This window comes from Mytilus galloprovincialis, chromosome 2 (assembly GCF_965363235.1).
Source record: "Mytilus galloprovincialis chromosome 2, xbMytGall1.hap1.1, whole genome shotgun sequence".
NCBI classification, from domain to species: Eukaryota; Metazoa; Mollusca; class Bivalvia; order Mytilida; family Mytilidae; genus Mytilus; species Mytilus galloprovincialis.
In genome coordinates, this window is record NC_134839.1 from 51,787,036 (window position 1) to 51,809,842 (window position 22,807).

The 22,807-nt window shown below is 30.8% G+C and overlaps 1 protein-coding gene across 1 annotated transcript in view; it reads left to right on the forward strand.

The window, feature by feature from the left end:
- Nucleotides 1-22,807, forward strand: part of LOC143063807 (uncharacterized) — a 92,962-nt gene that overhangs the window by 12,046 nt on the left and 58,109 nt on the right. Inside the window, exons 5-7 of the mRNA XM_076236185.1 lie at nt 8,477-8,728; nt 15,040-15,249; nt 16,803-16,927. Coding sequence (XP_076092300.1) covers nt 8,477-8,728; nt 15,040-15,249; nt 16,803-16,927 — 587 coding nt within the window. The remainder of the gene's footprint in view (nt 1-8,476; nt 8,729-15,039; nt 15,250-16,802; nt 16,928-22,807) is intronic.

The following is a 22,807-nucleotide window of genomic DNA, read 5'->3' on the forward strand; positions in this document are numbered from 1 at the left end:
CACTACTACTGAGCTGATGACACATATAAAGAATATTATGTCAAATAAACAATAAATTATATGCAATTTTAAAAACACTGTGACATTCATATTAATGGTCCGGATACATAACATGCATAAGTTATTTTTAAATATCAAAATGTAGTTTGATTGTATTGATTTCATTCATAAGCAAACAATCAGGTTTCTAGATGTTTTTATTCATGTCTGTATGTAATAATTTGATTTTAATAACGTTAGTATTATAATAGGATAAAAGTAAAATCACAAAAATAATGAACTCAGAGGAAAATTCAATCGGAAAGTCCATATAATGTATTTGTCGCAATTTAGGGACTGTTTGTCTCGAATTGCAATATTTTATGAAATTGTACTTTTTTTACCTTTACTTTATTAGTATGACTGAAGATATGAAGTTCATTTAGGAACACATGCATAATGATGTAGACCAAGTATGCTTGACTTTTCTTGATTATATAGTTTCGTGTTTTTTGGAAATTTTGATATAAATATGGTGATTTCCTAAAAGGTGTTTTTTTTTTTTTAAATGATGAGACTATGTAACGGAGACACAACAAAAAGCGTTGTTCAGTTATAAAGATTACTAAAGTACCAACATACATAGCTATTCATTATGTCATCTTTGTTTGAAGTGTGTGACGTCAGATTAGATTTAACTTTTGTTTGAATTTTAAGTCAGTTGTGTTGTATGTGTGCGATGTTACAATTTTTCTTTTAATTTAGTTTCATGAACCAGCTTTCTAAGTTTTGTTTTGGCTAACTTATGCGGATGGGTTCAGAGAGGCGATGTATACGCATGATGCTTTATCAGCCCTTGGTCATGATATCATCCCGAGAGAGAACCGGCTCGAGGGATGACCTTGACCATGGGCTGATAAGGGGTCTGATATTAAAAAAAGATGACATGCTAAGTTCTATTTATCATATACTTAAGGTAGCACAATACAAAGATTTTTCATCCCTAGTCAGACATCTTTAAACTGATGTAATTCCATTCTTCCTTCTTTAAATTTTATAAATGAGGTACCAAAAGAAAGAAGAATGATTAATCTTTCAAATTGTGATAATCTCATTATGACATAATTATTACATAATTAATTGTTATGTTATTAGTTGCTATATTGTGATGTCCACACTTGAATGAATTAAACTTCTTTGTTATTCATAGCATCTCAAAATATTTTATAGATTCTTACACAACACAGTTTGACCTCCACAACTGTGTCTCAGATTTTTCCTATTGTATTTCATTCTCTAATAAATCTTCAAAGAAGTTTGCAACATCATTTCATAAGAGATCACTAAATTCAATTTGGTATAAAATGTGTTCTATTGATGTTTTAGGAGGTCAAGCTGTGTTGTACAAGAATCTATAAAATATTTTGGGATTCTATGAAGAACAAAGACGCTAAATTCATTCAAGTGTGGACATCATAATATAGCAACTAATTACATAACTATTAATTATGTAATAATAATATGTCATAATGAAATTATCACAATTTGAAAGATTAATCATTCTTCTTTCTTTTCGTACCTCATTCATAAAACATAAAGAAGAATGAAACGAATTACATCAGTTTAAAGTTGTCTGATTGGGAGTGAAAAAATCTTTGTATTGTGTTACCTTAAACAGAAGACGTGCAGAGAAGAACTATTTTTTAAACTTTAAAAAAAATGCTGTTGTAATATTTGTTTTCCATTTCTTAATGATTTTTATGATCCCGCCAATGTAACACGGTTACAACAACGATATACGTGTACAGAGAGGCATACAGGAGCTTGTTCGCTCTAACTAAAACCCAACACAATTGTATGTCGAAAATGAGCATTTAATATAAAATGCCAATATCAAGCAAGAGAACACATTTACAAAATGATATCAAAAACAAATTTAATAAAATATAAAAATAAAAAAATTATTCATGTAACCAATATGGTTAAACCATGTAGATGACTAGACTGTAAATAGTGATTGGTTCATCTGATATATTTAGAGCGAAGGTGGGGCATAAAAATCACCCACAAACATAGAAATAAAAATAGCTATACTATCAACTACTGATTAATTCATATGATTACAAACGAGACAAAAAATCAACATAACACAAATTTGCACTTTAAATAAAAAGATTTGGTTTCAAAGGAGGGTGGTCGGAGAGGAAAGCGAAAAATCTACGAATTAAAATTTTTCGTGTGAATTTAGTTTCTTTGTCTCTCTAAACGAAGGTGTTGTCGAAAAGGAGACTTTCCATTGGTTGATCGGTCTAAACAAGAAACCTGCTAAGACAGTAGCAACAATCCCGGCAGTATTGGGGGACCATTAATTTATTTGTGCTTTACATAAATACCTTTAATAATATATTTTGCTTCCGGTTCATATCAACTGTTTCCGTTTCATATCAACTGCTTCTGGTTATAATCGCATACTTTGCTGTAACGTTATCGGATGACATTTCGATGTTATTCTGCAAATTCCGGAAAAATATACCTCACTTGTACGTTTCTTTGTGTAAACAAACATAATATAAGGAATCAGGAAAATATCTTATCAAAAATTGTAAAATATTACAGAAGCATTTTTTCAAAGTTTTAAAAATAGTTTTTGTCTGCATGTCTTCTGTTGAAGTAAATGATAAAAAGAACATAACATGTCATTTACCATATAAGCCCAGGATCAAAATCATTCCACGAACCTGTCGGCTCTGTGGCTGATATCATGACCTAGGGCTGGTATGAAAAATGCCATGTTAAAATCTTTATTTATTCCACTTTGTTATGTTTTATACAAAAACACGTACAATTGAGCTACATTTTAACGTCGAAATGTCATGCCATAACGTTACAGCAAACAAAGCATGCGATAATAACCGGAAGCAGTTAAAATGAAACGGAAGTCATATCACACGGCTCAGAAATTTCTTCAAATTTAATAAATAAATATATGAACAAATAAGTATTATCATGGGGTACAATTATACCATTATTTTCTATAAGTATATGATAAATATAATTACAACCGCATATTGGAATACTGTTCATTGTTATAAAACACATGTCACTATAATAATCTATTTGGTATTGGTATTGGTTTTGGTTTAAATTTAAAAGCATTTCCCTCCATCTTTATCATAGCAAATGCTCATCTATCAAGTTAAAAATTCGAAATGTTGCGAAAACCTAGATAACCGGGACAATACCATATACTTGGGTGTTTACTTGTAATTAGCAGGCAAAGTTTACCTTTGATGTTTTTGATTATTTTCGGGTATTTACGTTATTTACATTGCTCCTTATGGATTTATACGTAATATGATTTTTATTTACGTTCATTGATATCATTTAAAGTGCTTCGAATGCACTAAATCAATAAAAACAAGGTTTTTTTTTCTCATTTTTGATAATCAGTTAGTAGACTAAGTACAATATCTACAAACACTTTCAAAAGATATCCTAAAAACTAGCTGAGAAACATAAAAATTCCTATCTAGAAGGATAATAAAATAATCATGTTACAAAAAATACTCATAATGTTTTATAATTCAGAAATTGAATGCTGGCAGTGGACAGTCCGTGTCCTAAACTGTCAGTATTTATTAATGCCAATTGACATTGTCTTCTTTGATGTTTTCATTGTATAATTCATTTAACATTGTCCTTAAAAGTTTGAAAAAGTTGTGTTTTACTACCAATTGAATTTACAACTCAAAAATTCTTATATGATTTGCATATGAGAAAAAAAAGTTAATATGATTGATCGAGAGGACTTCCAGTAGTTGTTCTTAACGTTGTTTATTTTTCGACAGACGACGTTGACCGAACTTCTTTCCGTAACCAATGTAAACAAGATGGCGTCGATCATAAAACAATACCGTGTTCGACGTTATTTTTCACTTTAAATTAGATAATAAACATTTGTTTGAATGATAATAACAGTTTTTGTAGTTTATATATTATCAGAAATCAAATTTCATAGAGTACATATTTTTTGCGTTTACCAACAAACATATTCATGCGTCAGGTCTATTCGACGAGTCAAATAAATATTTTATGTGTGATAAAGTTACGTTTGTGGAAATATAAATTCCTTATCTCCAATTTTAAATAATTATAAGGATTAAACGCCTTTTTAAAGGAATTTATTGGTGTATAAACTGGACCAAGTCACTCATAAACATATCATATGTTTGTGGGTGAATTGGACGAGTTTATACACCAATAAATTCCTTTAAAAAGGCGTTTAATCCTATAACATTTGCAATGATATACTTCATAACAGAAACAAATGCAATGTTTTCAATCTGTACTTTCTGTCTTAGGATTTGTGTTTGTTATTTGTTGTGCTTTTTGTTGTGCTGATGTGCTGGACACTTTTCAACTGATGTAACTATTTTATTATGTTACACAGTTAAATTATAGACTCAGATAATTCCAAAACACCTTCCTCATTTAAAGATCATCTATACCTATAATTACTTACATCTGTACCATACTTACACGTTCACTTACAAACACGTAACATCTCAGTCTCCTGATTGCAACTAAGCTTGTTTCTTTTTCATATTAAAATCCGACTTTCCGTGTTAATACTGGTAACAACCTTAACATCGTCAAAAACACCTTTCCCTGAAATGCCTAAAATATCGTTAGCCTCAATCCATTATTTGTAAACTGATCCTCAAAATTCTGATAGATTAAGTCAGAGATTAAGCCAGACAAAAAATTGAACGCGAAAAAGAAGACGTTGATACTCTATTAGAATAGACTGAATATAAAAAAGGGAGATTGCTTGCCAATGAAATATTAACAATTATATGTCGTCGTAAGGCCTTCAATAATGAGCAAAGACCATACCACATAGTCAGATATAAAAGGATACTATATCGTTGATACAAATTAAAATTTAAAAAATTGGTTTATCAATGAATATCAATACAACATCAATTTCTAAGGATTAATTTTTTTTTTCAAAACACCTGTCTTATGTTTATCACACATATGTTGTTGTCCCCGCTGATAATGTCCCAAAAATTGTTTTTGTATGTAAATCACATTACATGAACTGATTAATAAACTAATCAAGTATTAACACTAGGAAAGTCAACATATACCGTTATGACACAAGGACAAAATCCAGGATCCTCTGGACTGATCTTTGTTTATTTTGAACTCATGACAAAGATGAAAATCTCCATTCACTGTACTGGAGACCTTCTACATAAGTATTACATTACTAAATATAACGTTATAATGCTGGTTCTTCCGAATTCCCCACGAAACCCTTTTCTTAATTTCATCATCAATTTTATCAGTTATCGAAGATATTTAGAGTATATGTGTTAGCGTCAATAAGTGAAATAAGGCATAAAGCTTTAAGTCTATTAGCTAAATGATGTTAGGCATTAGTCTTAAATCCTAGAATTTAAGATGAAATCCTGACAACTGTGTGCAGGCATTCAGAATAATGCCTAAACTATAAATGCGAGTAAATAAAACACATTTATTCATTTGAATAAAATTATATTTGTTTCATAATAACATTATGAGAACTGGGGCCTGTTTATCGAAACTGGCCTAAGATCGGTCCTATAAGATATTCTTATGACAGAAATTATGATAAAGTGAGAACCAAACTAAGACATGTCTCAACATGCACATCAAGCTATCTGAGGATTATCTTAACTTGGATGTCCTATCCGCTGTCCTAAATATTGGCGTAAAAGAAAATAGCAGATGCAAACATTGAAATATTGTTTCAAATTTAACCAATAACTATAATTTAAAAACCGATTAATTATAAGAAAATAATTATTAGTTTTAAATTAAAGGGTATAAATAATTAGGATATTATAATTGTATATTTAAACTCTTTTACACAAAACATAAGTCAAAAAATATAATTGCGTTTTATATTAGAATTGAACAAACTAATTGTAAATAATTAAAGTTAAATATATAATCGGTAAAATAATGTTATGCTTTGAGAACGCTGATTCGAAGTGTCACAATTTCATACTTAAAAGTTTGAAGGCAAATCTCGTGTATCTTTCATATAAATACTGAGTAATTCAACTATTTCATTTTATTACTGCAATTAACATACGTTTGAATATGAGCTAAAGTAAAAATCTAGATTTACCGATGCAGAACTACAGACCTCAGTTTCATCCTAAATATAAAAGAAGATGTGGTATAATTGCCAATGAGACAACTGTCCACAAGCGACAAGAAATCAAATCACTTATTAAATATGTCATATGCATCAAACAATAACTTAAAAATATGAAAATGCGATAGAAATTTGGGTTAAAATAATTTTGTTATCACAAGTTGTGGGACTGTTAACAAAGAAATTTAACTTATCCAATAAGAAAAATTGGAAAATGGGGTGAGCAAAAAAATATTTAATTTCGTCTTCTTTTGACCAGTTCAAACCAGCTCGACTAGTAAAGTGTACAAATTTTCAGATAAATATTTTAATTATTCTATAGAATCTCCCCCTTTTTAATTGGATGCAATCACTTTTTTCAAATCTTTTTAATATTTTGTAATACCATAAAAACATTAAAAAAGTATGAGGTAATTGTTATTTTTTAGCTGCTAAAATTACTGAATAAACTTACTTAATTTGAAGATCTGTCAAATGAATGTATATTTATATATGTAATATTAGAAATATAATTAAGAAACGACTTTATAGCAAGAATAAAGCACCAAATATACATAAGTTCGAGTTACTTATTACCTAAAATTATGTTCGGCAATAGGATGAATAATCATCATCCGATTTCAGGAAATAAGCTTAATGCCTGAAAATTCCAGGCAATAACTTAACGCCTAGGCGTTATCTTATTGTCTAGGATTTAAGCTTAATGCCCAATTTCACTTATTGCCGCTAACATATATACAATCTAAGACTATCAGTTTACACAAGTATTACACATTCACAACTACAAAGAAAATTGAAAGAGTTCATCATGCTTTGGTTCATAAATATAAATTGACAACGTGGTGACAAGCATCTGTGTTTGGGAGTGATAAATATACTTCGTGAAAACCACTCTAATTCAAACGAAAAAAATCTCTGCAACTGAAATTATCACATTGCTTTATTTCTTGATTGACAATAAAATTGTAACGTTTTGAGGACCTTTTTTTTAACAAACAATCGTCATTTCAATGGTGAAAAAATGTGCTACTCTTTTACATTTAAATTTTGTAAGGCTAACATTAAACAGAAATGTCGTAAGAAGAAAACAGTTACTTTACTAACCTATCCACGAATCTTACTTTCCGCTATATATACACCTCGCCAAAAGTTAAGCAACACGTGATCGTTTAACAGAATCGTGTTTCACTGAATTCATAACTAATCGAAATATCTGTATAATGAACTGAATTTGTGTTTTATAAGATAACATATAGAATGTTAATTGAAAAGTGAAATCTTGGATTGTTTCATAATTGAATTTTTGACTATTTCATTTTAGGCCAATGGTTGTAAAATGGTAAAATAAAAAACAAGATAAAGTTTTAACTTATACTAAAGTTTTTGAAAAATGTGCTCTGCATTTACACTTATTAAAATTCTTTTCAAAACTCGAGAGTGACAATTTGTGAATACTAGTACATTTAAGAACAATTTAGGTCAGCTGCTAGGTTATCCTCCACGCGTCGTGAAAAGTTCATCCAGACTTATGCTTTGAATTAATATTCTAACAGGAATTCTTTGCCATGCTTCAATCAAGGCTGCTCCTTATTCTTCCAAATTCTGACAAACATGAACCATGTCGATGATTGTTCGACCAATATAATCCCATACATGATCATTGGGATTCATATCCGATGACATGGTCGGCCAAGGAGAAGTTTCGATTGCCTCCTAGTGTAAATAATCTGAAACAATACGTGTTCTGTGTGGCCTCACATTATCGTCCATGAATATTGGTCCAGTTGCAAATTGTGATTGTCAAAATGTGGCACACCGATGTCCCGAATGATTTTATTGCGATATTTTTGACTCGTCATGGTCCCAGCCAGAATATAAAGGTCAATATTGCAGTAAAAAAAATTCCCCAAACTGTCAAACCCCCACCACCAAACGCTGTAGTTCCAAGAATGTGTTGTTTTCTGTATGCTGTATTAGGAGGACGTCATATGTGCATGCGCCCATCAATATGATGTAGGAGGAATTTTCATTTGTGAGACCACTGTCTCAACGTCCAATTGTTATGACCACGTGACCATTGATGTTGAGCTTGACGATGCCTACGAGTCAGCACTGGTCTATTTATTGGTCTACGGTCCGTAAATTGGCACAATTTAGTCTGCGGTTAACGAAATTTGCATGTAGCTGTAGAAAACCTGTTTTTAAGGTACCCAGAAATAAAATGTATACTCACGATGTTTTCACATTATCAAGAATGCTAAGGTATAATTACATTTTTTTTTACAGAAATGCCAACTGTAATAAAGGAAATGTCTGTTCATGACAGAGATATGTTTTTGAAAGCAGCCAGTACCGGTACCGCCGTACGGTATTACGTAAGAGTTATGATTGTCGGTGAAAGTGGGGTCGGAAAAACTTGTTTATTAAGGCGATTGATGAAAAAAGATATAAACGGTGTAAACAGTACGAATGGAATTAATATTGAAGTAAGAAAATGCAAAATAGATTTACAGAAAAAGGAATGGATTTCCGATTCAGGTAATTTCCATTTTTTACAAGTTCAACATCAAATATAATGTATGCCTTGTGATTGAAAAAGAGGTATGGTATGAATATCAAATCCGAACAAGAAAAGAATATAAACAAATAAAAGGTTAGCTTTGGTCATTAACATCAAGTAACAATCATACCCTTAACACTACACACTGCTCAGAGTCTATAAAGACCATATTTTGTGCTCGACCTAATACTACAGCTTTTACTTGATAAGACTCGACATTAACTGTACTTAACTGACTTTGGTTTCGACTTTACTTAATAAGTCTGATTTAGTGTTTGATAATCTTGGTGTAGTCTGAAATGGTCTCGACAAAGGATCGACCAATCTGGACATGTCCCGACCAGTCTTGACCTTCAAATTTAGTCTTGACTTGTCTAAATCTCCCCATTTAACTCAATTATAATTATATTGATCTTACAAAATTCCATGTTACTTGGTAGCTTGGTTCATGCTGTCAAGTAAAAGGGTTTAGTTGATAGGTAAAAAGGTCGGTGACTTATAGTCAGAGATGGGTCCGATTACTTTCAATGGAATTGATTAAATTACAATTACTTTGTCATTTGTACGATTAAATTAAATTAATGATTACATCATTTCTGAAAGTATCTGATTAAATTAATGATTACATTGGCAAAGTAATCATGATTACATCTGATTACAATGAATTTAAAAAAAAAACATTTTGAATGATGTGAATGAATAAACGTTTAATATAACTACATGTATATCATTTTTGTTGATATATATTATAAAATGATAACTTCAAACTTCGTCTATTTAATAAACCACAAAAGTTTACTACATACATACATGAACATTGTGTCAATGGTTATGACCCATTACACTTTATCATCATTGATCTGTGAATTATTTTGACTTCAATTGAATATAGCTTTATAAAAAGTTTGCTGTATGTCTTCTTACCTCTTCCAGACTTTATATGTATTTCAAGATGCAGTTTATGGAAGTTAAAATATGGATGAAATAAAGTTACCAGTTAAAACTATGTAAAATTTTAATAGAATTGTTTAATCAAGTTGTAAACAATATACAAGTACTAAAAATCATGCATATTAGATGTCCTGTCAAAACACAAAGAAAAATTTGCTTATTTTTAACAAGATATTTGTCCAATTTTTAATTTAGTTTGTGCTAATTAGATAAACTTTCACATGTCTGATTAATCTTTTATCAAATATAATGTCCAACAACTATACTCAATTGGTAATTGCAATAAAAACAAACCTTGATTGGTTTTCTACCTGTCAATTCAAAGTTGACTAAAATCACAATATTAACAAAAGATTATTATTCAGGGATAAAGAAAAGTGTTACTTAAATTTAACAGTTATTATCAAAATATATATGTACATCTTTAAATTGTGAATATATGTTTAATATCTTTTACTAAGGCCAGAAACATATACTTGTACTATATGTCTATTCTTAGGCTGACAGTGACTTTTCAATACTGTAAGACTTTATTTCTAACTGAAGCATACAAATCAATTAACATGCTAATATAAAGTAAACCAAACCATCTCAACGTGTTGAATATTTATTTAATAAGAATAACACAAAGATTCATTTATTGACCATATCACAGTTTAAGATTTTTTCATTGTAATCAGAATGTAATCAAAAAGTAATCATGATTACAGGGTATTTTGAAAAGTAATTGATTAAATTAAATTACATGTAAGCAGATTTTTGGCTGATTAATGATTACAATGATTACTTGAAAAATTTTAATCAATTACAGCTGATTAACGATTACAATTACAATTACCCCAAGTCTGCTTATAGTTTTTGTGACTTTATTTGAAAGCACTATCTTTCTTGAAATTCCTTTGAAGAAATCACTGGTAGATATTTTTCATACCGGAAATTTTTTCATTCTTTAATTAGTTCTATAACTTTTTCTAATCAACTTAGATTTCATAAAATCATACAGCTACCTCAGTCATATAGTTTGCTTATTAATTGAATTCCAGATTGATATGTAGTTTGGTGTATTGTTGTCAACTTTAAGGATTTGATCAATCTAGGTTAAAAAATAGAATTTTAAACTAAATTTAAATAGTAATCCTTAGAATTTTTGTAAATTTTTCAACTCAACTTGGATTTTCATCAAACTAGACAGCTATCTCAGTCATATATTGATCTTAGAGAATGTTGCTTTGTTTGGTACTTTGCTCAATTGCTGTAAAATAAAAGGAATTTAATTGATAGTTATTGTTTTAGTTCGGACTGAATTTTGATATTCACCTTTTAATTTGTTTATTTCTTTTTCTAATAAACTTGGATTTTCTTCAAACTTTACAGCTATCTCAGTTGTATATTGATATTACTGAATCACAGGCTGTTATGTTGTTTAGCATATTTCTGACAAATTTCAGCATTTAATCATTTAAGGTAAAAAGAAAGCTAGGATTTTGAGTTCGGACTAATTTCAGATGGTCATCTTCAAATTTTAAATAAGAAATGCCAACGTATCGAAATTTGTTTTCAATCTCTCCAATCATTGTAGCATCATAAATTAAAGTGATTATATTCCAATATCGATTCCTAAAAATGATTGCTTTATACATAAGATAAAGAATTAATTTAGTAAGATACACTGCGAGAGCACGTGAAATCTTGACTTTAGATACTTTAGATACTTTATTCTCTAAAAACTAGATACAAGTTTACAGAGAAACATACAATATAAATACAGACAAAATGTGTTCCCTTGTCATCGTTAATGGCATAATACACTGCATCTTTTTTTTTTTTTTTTTTTTTTTTAAAGATTTTGGCAATTAAGCTGTATATATAAAATTGAACTTCATTACAAGGTCGTTAAATGTTTTACAGGAATAAGTTGTTTTAAAAGTTTAAATTAGTGCCCGTAAATCGAAACTACAAGTAAGAACTAGTTTTGTTAGTAGCTCAACTGTTCATATCATGAAAGTTCAAATTCGAAGCGTTAGTCTTCTGCGTTAACTTTTGTTTGATTTATGGCGGCTGTTTCTCAATTTTGTTTACTTTATGTATTTTCACGCTTACTTCATAATTGAAATCCGTGGGATACGCACAAAAAACGAAGTTCTTTCTTATCTGCCGCTTGTTGCCGAGCTTGATACAACGTGATGGAGCTTTCATGTCACAATCAAGGTGAGAAAGCTAATGCGCATAAACAATAAGTTGTTTGGTCTTTAAGTACTGTCGAGTCTTATCAAGTAAAATATGGGCTCTACCTGACTGGTCGAGCACAAAACATGGTCTTTTAAGACTGAGCAGTTTGACGTGGAAGTAATTTTATTATTATAAACTTTAATATATTTTGAAGAGAAGACAATGAACACATTTATCAAAAATACTTATTCCAAATTAGATTCGTTGCATGTAATTATATGCAAATTGAAAAGTTACCGCTATAGACAGAGTATTTGGGACAGAAATTAATAGAAAAACTAAAGAAGCCTTTTGGATAAAAAAAAAACAAAAACTTAACAACCTGAAGGACTCAACACAATGTACGAACGATAATAAAATATTTATATTAAAAAAGCGAAAAACGCGGCAAATGAACGTCATAGAAGTTATTATAACGTAATGTATCCAAGCGATGTAATTGTTGTTTCAATGTTGTAATTTATTCCAATGAAGAAGGCCGTAATGGCCGAAACGTATGGGAATTTGTGTTATAGCTTTTATTTTATATATGGGTTCGAATCCCGGCGAGGGAAGAACAAAAAATTTGCGAAAGCAAATTTACAGATCTAACATTGTTGGGTTAATGTTTAGACGAGTTATATATATATATATATTTTAACACCCTTATAATTTGCCCTTGTTTTTTGTTGGTTTTTCATCGATTTCAGTAAAAAAATCTCACATTTACCCTGTTTGCAGGCTCATATAAATACATTTAATATTTAAGACACTACTCTACGTATTTTGTCTTAATATCAACATAATACATAATCAAACAGGCACCTACAATTGTACACCGACAATGTTTTTTTTTGTTTTTTTTTTTGTTGTTTTTTGGTTTTTTTTTAAGAAGTTATCATTCTTTAGTTTGACATTTGTTAGTGGATACATCGAATACCGGTCCATTATCCCGGCCTCGTTAACCGTTAATAGCATATAATTATTTTGATTAGTACCTGTCGGTTTATTTAACTGTAATATATACCTTTATAAATTATAGTATATCCAACTAATACATTATCAATATAGAATGATCCATAAATATGAATAGATAAACAAAGGAATAAATAAATAAAACTCACAGAAATTTGGAATTTTGGAAAAAGCGAAAATAAAAAAAAAATAATAAATATATTTTACCTACAGCATTCACCATACAGCTTGCAGGATTTATTTATTCAAACATTTGCGTACAGGCAATAACTCAGAGGAACATACATGTAGTTGTAAACATAGACAAAACATCAAGCATATATATAATATAAACCAACATATAACAGTATCAAATCATAACATAGGTGGTGATGTGTAGTAGATCTTTTGGTTTCATGTCATAGAATAAATATATTTATAAATCATTGTTTTACCCATATACGAATGATATTTGTGGATCGGATCAGTCAATTTCATTGTTATTCCTAATGGCCCTTTTGTTTCCCTTTTCAATGTTGATATTTTTATTTTAATAAAATAATAAATATAAACTTGATTGCTACATGCTTCACATGAGCAACATGAAGTATTCCATATGCGGAGCGGGGTCTTATTACCCTAGCAAAGCACCATCGTTTATAAAGGGGTTCGTGTTGCTCAGTCGTTGGTTTTTTATCTTTTGTTCTGCATCGATATAAAAAATCTCTGTAATATATATATTATATTGTATTGGTGACACTACAATACAAAATTTTCATTCTTCTGTAATATTTCAGTTAGTCCATTTTTGTTGGCGGGTTTCGTTTTATATTAAGTGGGCTGGATAATGTTTGATTAATTGTTGTTTCTCTTATATATTCATGTTTGTTTTTGGCTTTTGTTGTCATTTTGTTTGCATTGACATAATTCTTGTGTTTGCTCTTGTTTTATTTGAAGGAACAGCGGAACTGAAGACAGGGAAATTTTATTTGTTCATGATGATATAACCATTCTTATTCTGTATCAACTGAACATGTCTTGCCATAATTGTTTGTATTTTTCATAACAAGCATTTATGTATGCACATACAAAATGTCAAAAAAGTATCACAATAATTGAATAACAATTAGGTAATCTGCAACCGACTACGGTTATTGGACCACGGGCTTCTACTTAAGTACAGACTAATTCAGAATATGGGAGGTTTTGATCAATATTGGGAGCGTTGAAATACTGCTTCATCATTCATGTTAAGAATAGTTGAATAGTTATCAAAAGTACCAGGATTATAATTAAGTACGCCAGACGCGCGTTTCGTCTACATAAGACTCATCAGTGACGATCAAATCGAAATATTTATAAAGCCAAACAAGTACAAAGTTGAAGAGCATTGAGGATCCAAAATTCAAAAAAAGTTGTGCCAAAAGAGACTTACTTGTCATATTAGTTCTTATAACAAAATGACAAAATATGAATTGTTATATTTTGAAGACAAACAGATTAAGTGTGTTATTCAAAGAAACACAACTACGTCATTATGTTGTTTAACTTTTGTCTGTTTTCTCGTTTAGGAACTCCGTTTGCTCATTTTGAACTTATAGGGAGTTATAATTTTAAAAACCTGGAGGCTTTTGAATTGATTTATTTTAAAAGAGTTAATATGTAGTATCGGTATTACATGTGGTAATTAAGGCGGACGATAAGGATACATTTTTCTCTATTTTCAACATATTCAGCATCGGATCAGTAAGAAGTCCCATGAATGATACTTAAAAAAAAACAGTTATGACATTAAGCATAGCTATATATGCTTCGAGTTCTTTACATAAAATGCAAATACGATCAAGCAGCAAACATTTTGATTTCAAATGTTTTTGTTTGACATGATATTTTTAAGTGTAGTTTTGTGTTTGACATGATAAGAGTCATTTTCTCTAACAAATATAACTCACACAAACATAAAAGATGACATAAATTAATCAACCGACACTAAGAAGTACCCATACATGTACTTTTTACATATTTAAAACGGGTATCACTAAGGTAGTTCTCTTACAAAAGAAATTTTACAAAGCAACAAGGAAAAGATATCTAAACGTCTAATAAATAAATACTGATGAAGTTATGAAGCGTTTGATAACCATTGCTTATATTTTTATCATTTTTAATTGAATAGACGACGAATTTTCATCGATCAGTCCTTATCAAACTCAGCAGTATGCAGACTGTGGATTTTGGGATTTTGCAGGACAGAAAGATTTTTATGCAACCCATCAGACTTTTCTAAGTACAAATGCTATTTATTTGCTGGTAGCAGACATTTCAAAAGACTTGACAGATAAAACATTCAAAGATATGCTAGAAAACGAGTTTGATACATCAGGAGGTATGTGAAGAAAACTTTATTAGATAAAACATTTCAGTTACACAGAAAATTTGAAATTGAATAAATGGTAGTTGGTTATTCCCAGACCTTGATCGACAGTCGAGTAACACAACGCATCCTAATCAAATGATCTTCTTAATTTAAGGGAGTTTTGAAGGGCGTTTAGGGTTAGAAGTGACAATTGCACATAACTTTGCAAATGTTTTGATGATTCTGTGCGATAAACAATTAAATTAGTATGCAAATCAGGTGTCATTAATGTATCGTTGTTTTATTTGGTTCATGACATTGTTCAAGCTACTGTTTAAATTAACTTTAAAGCAATATTGTTTTCCCCTTGTTATTCATTAACAATTATCAATCAATAAGAGCATAAAATCTCCAAATTTAAACCGTTTTTTTGTATCCAATTTCAAATTTTATAACTAAGTTGACGCGAAAAAATTTAATTCACGTTCAGCCTGAACTTCTAGTCCGAATTTCATATCACTCTCCGAATTTCGTATCGCTCTCAACCTTCAAAATCAAGATGAACGATTGAATGTGAATGTCAATGAACTCTCCACTTACATTGCGGGGGGAGGGGACCAAGTATAGCATAAAGTAAGTATACGTTAACGCAGCATGCACATATTTTATTAGTCAACTCCAATTTTTCGCATTTACCAGTAACGAGTTTGTTCATAGTTTTGTGTTTTATGTTCAGCAGTTTTAATTATAATACTTAAGACTTCTAGTATCTGTATAATATATTTCATACAGTGAATTTTATTTGATTAAGAACTTTAGTATATGAAATGTTTACTTTGCACTATCTTGTGATCATTCAACAAAGACGGTAATGTACCCGTTTTTCCGGATTTATTGAACGTGTTACTGAACTACTAAACCATTAATGAAACCTTTGGATGGAAGAAGCTTTGAAAACGCATCGATTGCTATAAACGTGGAAAAAACCAATTAACGAGATCGTTAATTAAATACAAAAGCACACTCTGTTTTGCAATAATAGTTATCAAAAGTACCAGGATTATAATTTTATACGCCAGACGCGGGTTTCGTCTACATAAGACTAATCAATAACTTATTTACCTTCACTTGAATAATGCGGCAGGGTGCACACATAAAAGAAGATGTGCCAATGCTACGATTCTCCATCCAAGTCACAATGTTTAAAAGTAAACCATTACGGGTCACAGTATGTTCTCTAACACGGAGCCTCGGCTCATACCGAGCGGCAAGCTATAAAGGGCCCGAAAAATGACTTGTGTTAATCCATTCAAACGAGAAAATCAACGATCTGATCTTTATAAAAAAAAACGAGAAACAAGAAACACTTATGAACCACATAAACAAATATCGAACATCAGATTCCTGACTAAGAACAGATGCAAACAAATGCTGCGGGTTTAAACGTTTAAATATGTAACAACCCCAACCATTATCTTTATAACTTTCGTCTCTCTCCCTCCCTTTATCTCATTATGTCGTTTGGTTAATCCCTATGTAAATTGATTTTTGTATAACGACATCTAAACTGATTATTTTCACAGAGTATATTGATTTTTGGTTGGATAACATTCACAGTTATGCTGTAAATGATGAAAATATAGCCTCAGAAACCGATACGTGGAATCCACCTGTTATAATAATTGGTACTAAAGTTGACAAATTACAGGTATTATATTTTGCTTGATTTCTCTCATAAGTATAATTTACAAAACGATTAGCTAATTTGTGTTTTTCAGTTCGATATGAGTGGATGTATCTACCGCTAAAAAATAATTGTAATTTGTTGTCTGAAATATCACCTGACATTCCGAAAGATTTGTAGTTTTATCAATTTTTATCAATATTGTCTGAAAGTCTCTCAGTTTATAGTGAAATGCAGTCAAGTTTAGCGTTTGGTAGTTCATTGATAACATTCTGGCGTATCACAAACAAACAACTTGTAACGTCTCATTTCATTGGCCGAAAGATTCAAATACAACATATAAACGTGAATTGACACAGGTGACCGACAATGGAATGTACTATGTTACTACGGACGTAAATAGCTTACTAATCTTTGGTCAAAAGAATTAAACAAATGCAATAGACGGGTCGAAATGTTATATTTTTATCAAATATCTTTTACCGCATTATGAAAAATATTAAGATAAAATAAAATACCTGTGCCGCTTTTATACGGATGAATATATGAACCAATATTGATTTCTTCCATACTGACGTTATGTTATTATCCTGACAATGTCGTAGTTACTTATAATAAGTATTTCATAATACTAATCCCTTACAATAATTTATGATGGGTTGCACATTTCTCTTTTATTTTTCATGCTATAAAACAAACACACAGTAGCTAAGCATTTAGTCATTTAGAAATCCCAAAGGTAGAAACAAAACAACAATAATCGTATCATTTGTGCACATGATTGAATTCAGCGAAGGCATGTTGGTGTAAAAAAATTTGAAATGTTACATCAGCAAAGATTATTTCGTTTGCATGTTTGAAACTATATAATAAATAAATACGTGTGAGAAATGTCGTAGTTTAAAAAGAACAATATAAATGTACTGTTTTCGATTTTAATTGGATGAACAGTTATCTTTTACATAGAACTTTCACTGTCGATTCCGGTAATTTATTCCAGGCTATTACTGTTCTTGGAAAGAATGAGAATTTGTAGTAGTCATGTCTTGGGCTGAAGATGGTGTATACCATGGTATTGTAGTGTCTAGATTTTCTATTTAATGGAAACAGGTAGATTTTGAAAAAAAATCCCGAAATTCTAGTAAATTCAGAACATTTAACTATGCTTTTTTTTTTTTAGAAAATGTACTTTATAAACTGTAGCAATATACTTCATGAAATTATACTTAACTGTTTTGCTATTCTCGGTTGAAAATCGAAACGAAAATTTTATACTGTAAATATTTAAATAGAAACATAGAAAACAGTCAGTTTTAAAAAGCGTGTTTCGTACTATTGAAGCTTTCAAGACAATGGTGATTTTTAACCTGCACCACTGTACAGCATGCACCGTATTTTCTTTTTGATCGTTGATCTTTTACTGTAAATCGACATTACCAACACCTACTAACGCACAAGTATTGAGTACTCATTATTGAGTTCAATTTAATATTAATACTTAAGAAGAAAAAGAAGTAAACTGAATCAGAAAAAAAAATCACACTATCCTATGTCGAAAACCTAAAACTTGCGAAATAATATGAATAGTGAACATGAAAGTTTATAACACCGACCCATTTACTAAAAAGAATCAAGCAACTTCTGAATGATATTAATCAGACCGTACGCGTATATATGTATACAAGCTAGAAATTAAATTGAAGAATCAAGAACACAATCATGTACGCGAATACGATGATGGAAGCTTTTAACGACCTTGACCAGCTATGTGAATAATGATCTGTCCATTTAACGTTATAGTACGTGTGTTCTGTTTTCGCAGGTGTGAGGCCGAAGGTTTGAATTGACCAATGAAAACAATCGTTCCTTAAAGAGTTAAATCTTAAAAGTTTGTTTGACTGATTATGTCGCACGACCTTTCGCTAAGCTTGATCGCAGATAGATGTATATCAATCTGTATCACCTATAAATCTTCCATCACAGAAAAAAAGCAAACATATAAAAGCTAATAAACCACAACATATAAAAGCTAATAAACCAACACATATAAAAGCTAATAAACCACAACATCTAAAAGTCCATTCGTAATTTGATACAACTTCTAACTAATGAAACAAATATTCCTAAAAAAACGAATGATGTATGATACAAATGTATCAATATGAAGTATTGGACAATGCAAGAAGTACTACACGATTTCTAGATAAATGTTCGAGCATGACGGCACTTTTTAAACTTTCCAATTTTTCTGCTTAAGAGTCATTACAATAAAAAAATTGATTGAGTTTTTGCTCTTTGCTGCTAGAAACAAAATATCACACGTTAAGTAAGGATTTGTTAATTGTCAAGGAGAGAAATGGGAAATAATTTTAACAGTCACTAAATTAAAGAGCTTTGGGGTGAATCGGAATACTGAACGTTTTATTGTTTTTCTTCAAACAGTTGTACACAAGTAAATTTAATAACTATATAAACCACAAAAAATGTAGTTAAAAGCTGAAAATATATATAATTGATAAAGATAATCACACAAAACATTCAATTCATAGTCAAATAAGGTAATATGATACCAAATGGCACATCTCCCGATGATTTTCATACTTTAAGACACAGTTGAACTTTGAATCAAATTACATCAGAATATGTAATCAAAGTGGGGGTCTTCGTTTTTATTTTCATGTAATTGTCATAGAAAAACGTCATTTGTGGCGACAGGTAAAAATGCTTTTTCTTCAGCTTAACTTTTTAGATTTTCCAATTGGAACTAGGATCTTAAATAAGGAGAAAAAAAAGTAACATAATATCCAGGATTGTTTACCATCCCTGTGTTTGAGATAAATGGCATCAAAGTTGTGCGATACGCTTAGAATTTAACAGAAAACAGGTTTCGTAGTTTCCTAAGTATTCAATATAATATTGTATTGATATAACTTTATTTTTTCTTGCACAAATAAATTTCACTCACATGAATTAAGATTCATATCAATTTTGTCTGATTTTTAGCTCAAACGAGTACAGATGGTTGCGGTCCTAACCTGTACACAAGTTAACGTAAAGTAGTCCCTACGACTGCTCTATAGGTCGACGTGGGAACATTTTAGCAGACCTGTAATTTAACTTTATCCCTAACAGTCCAGACCTCATATCTGCTTTTTTATGACTGCTGCAGAACAGACCCGAGGACGAGTTTGTTAGAGCAGACCTGTTCCCAGGACAGGTCAGCTAGACCAGACTGGTCATGCGGACAGGTCAGCTATAGTAGACAAATCCTGCGTACAGGTCAGATTGACCAGACAAGACCTGTGAACAGGTCTGCTTGTAAACCAGAGGGAAAATATGATACAAGCCCAAACGAAAATATATAAATAAATCTAAATTGAAAACTAAGTTCAAACCAATGATTTCGTTCGTTGGATAAAAACCGCAATTTTTATACGTGTGCATGTAAAACAAATTTCGTTGCAGAAGGGTCTAAATACATCACAAACAACATTTTCCAAAAGACAAAAAAAGTGAACAAAATGTATTTTAACAAAACGCATTTGACAAACAGGTTGAACAACTCAGCTGACTGCATTGACGATTGCCAAATAAATTGATCACAAGATGTAACAAAATGGATCTTAATATAAATTTAATACTAAACAGAAAATAATAAACTTGCGGCAAAGCTGTTATACCACAAACATGAGGTTCAAAAGATTTGTACACCAGATCCGGATTTCGACAATCAATGTCTTTTCAGTGATGTTAACGATCTAAACAGTATTTGGCAGGCCATATGATTTACCTCTTTTAAGGATAGGCTCTTGAATTTAAAGAGTCAAAATAGGATAAACGGATCATATAAACTGGAGGGGAAATATGATACAAGCCCAAACGAAAATATATAAACAAATCTAAATTGAATAGTACGTTCAAACCTATGATTGCGTTGGATAAAAACCGCAATTTGCATACATGTGCATGTAAAACAAACGTTGTAGAAGGGTCTAAATACAGCACAAACTAAATTTTCCAAAGTTAAACATTTTGAGATTCGTGAAAAATTATACACAAAACAAATTTAGATCATATATACATCCTCTGTATAAGTTAATAACACTGTGTAATATAAAAGTTCCAGCTTGAAATTGTGCATGTTAGAGACGTAAGCCCGATTTTGTACTCTGCGTGCATTTATATATACACACAATGCAAAATCCAGCATCCTGTCACGAACCCAAAAAAGTAGAAGAAAATCCGAAAGATATGTGCACTTTTAGTAAACATGTAACACTAAATATCAATCAAGAAAAAATAAAAAAATCATTGAAAAATATAATATATTAAATTGTGCAAAATTTTCCATTGAATGTGTTGCCTTCGAAACAAGCAGTCTATTTGCAAAAATACTGCTGAAATGCTAATTTTTGAAAATTCGCTTTATTTAACTTATTAATATATTTAGCAATGAATGTATACAATTTTGTTTTCATTATGCAGGTTTTCTTGTATTAGAGAAATATTAATAATATTCCAGGCATTGTCAGGGATAGTGTTGCCATAGAAACAACAAATTTTATTAGCACTTATCAGTATTTTTGCAAATGGACTACTTTTTTCCAAGGCAACACATGCAATGGAATCCTACTCATATGCACATTTAAAAAACTAATGATCGAGTAGTTGTGTTTTGTTTTATGTCCAGTGTCAAACATCTCATGCATATTTCAAAAGAGAACAAAATCAATCAATTTAATAGAAACATTGTAGGTCCTGCTATACTGACCAAAAATCAATTCAAGGTAATAATTTGATACAATTCAACACAACAAAAAATAGTAGAAAAAATAAAAAGAGTCAGACTTGATCCTCTAAATAAATGATAATTGACCATCTCGCCTTTCATTCTATAAAGGAAAACAGTACCTTTATTATGAGCTGTTTTTCTCATTCATTCTTAAACTTTATGTTGAAATGACAAAGCATGTATAGCTATACCTTTTGAGTAATATTGAATGATCAGTATCTACATGAAGATTATTTTTGAGGTGAAGTTGGAAAACAAGACAATTTCAAAAAAGGTCCTGTAATAGGAGTAGGCTGGGATTTGGGCAGACAATTTGAAATATCACTGGAAATCGGGATCAATTTGACAAGGACAGAGATTCCAACTAGTCAACTAGGGAGCCCCTAAAAGAATTAACACAAGGGTTCTTTAGCAAACAAAAAACCAGCAAGGACGGGTACGTTCGGTCGTCGACCCGATGGTCCCTACCATCCATCTAACACTCTGTCACATTTCTGCACGTTTTGGCCGGCGAGGAATATTTCGAGATTTTTCAAAAAAGTTCCATTTCCACACGAGGACCGGCGGTTGGAAAATATACCATCCAGACAATGTTCATATAAGGGGTCCCACTGACTGCCTTCAGAGATGACCCGATACGTTCATGCTTCAGTGATTCCATATGTTTCCGATGAAAGGAGAAGGCGGGACCTCAGGGCCCCTGGATCCGCCTATGGTTAGCATTAGTAATAGGCATTGAATTATTGAAATTTTAAAAAATAACAATTATTTATAGTATATGGGGTTTTAGCAGCAAATTAAAAAAAATGTTGACAACATGATAACTCTTTACATAGGGTAACTTTAAAGGAATTATATACATGTTCATATTATTTGATTTCACTGAAAGCCCATAACAGAAAGTTGTTTCTCAAAATTAGTAAAAAAAAAGAAAGGTTTTACTTTGAAAATCTTTTTAACTACCAAGATAGCATGCATGCAGGGGCTCGGCATTCCTCAAGTAGTCCGCGAAATGTTCATTTTTTTAATAAAAAATATAACTACCAAGATATCCTGCACGAGGATCGGGAATGCCTTAAGTAGTTCGCTAACATGATTATTAACTGTAATGA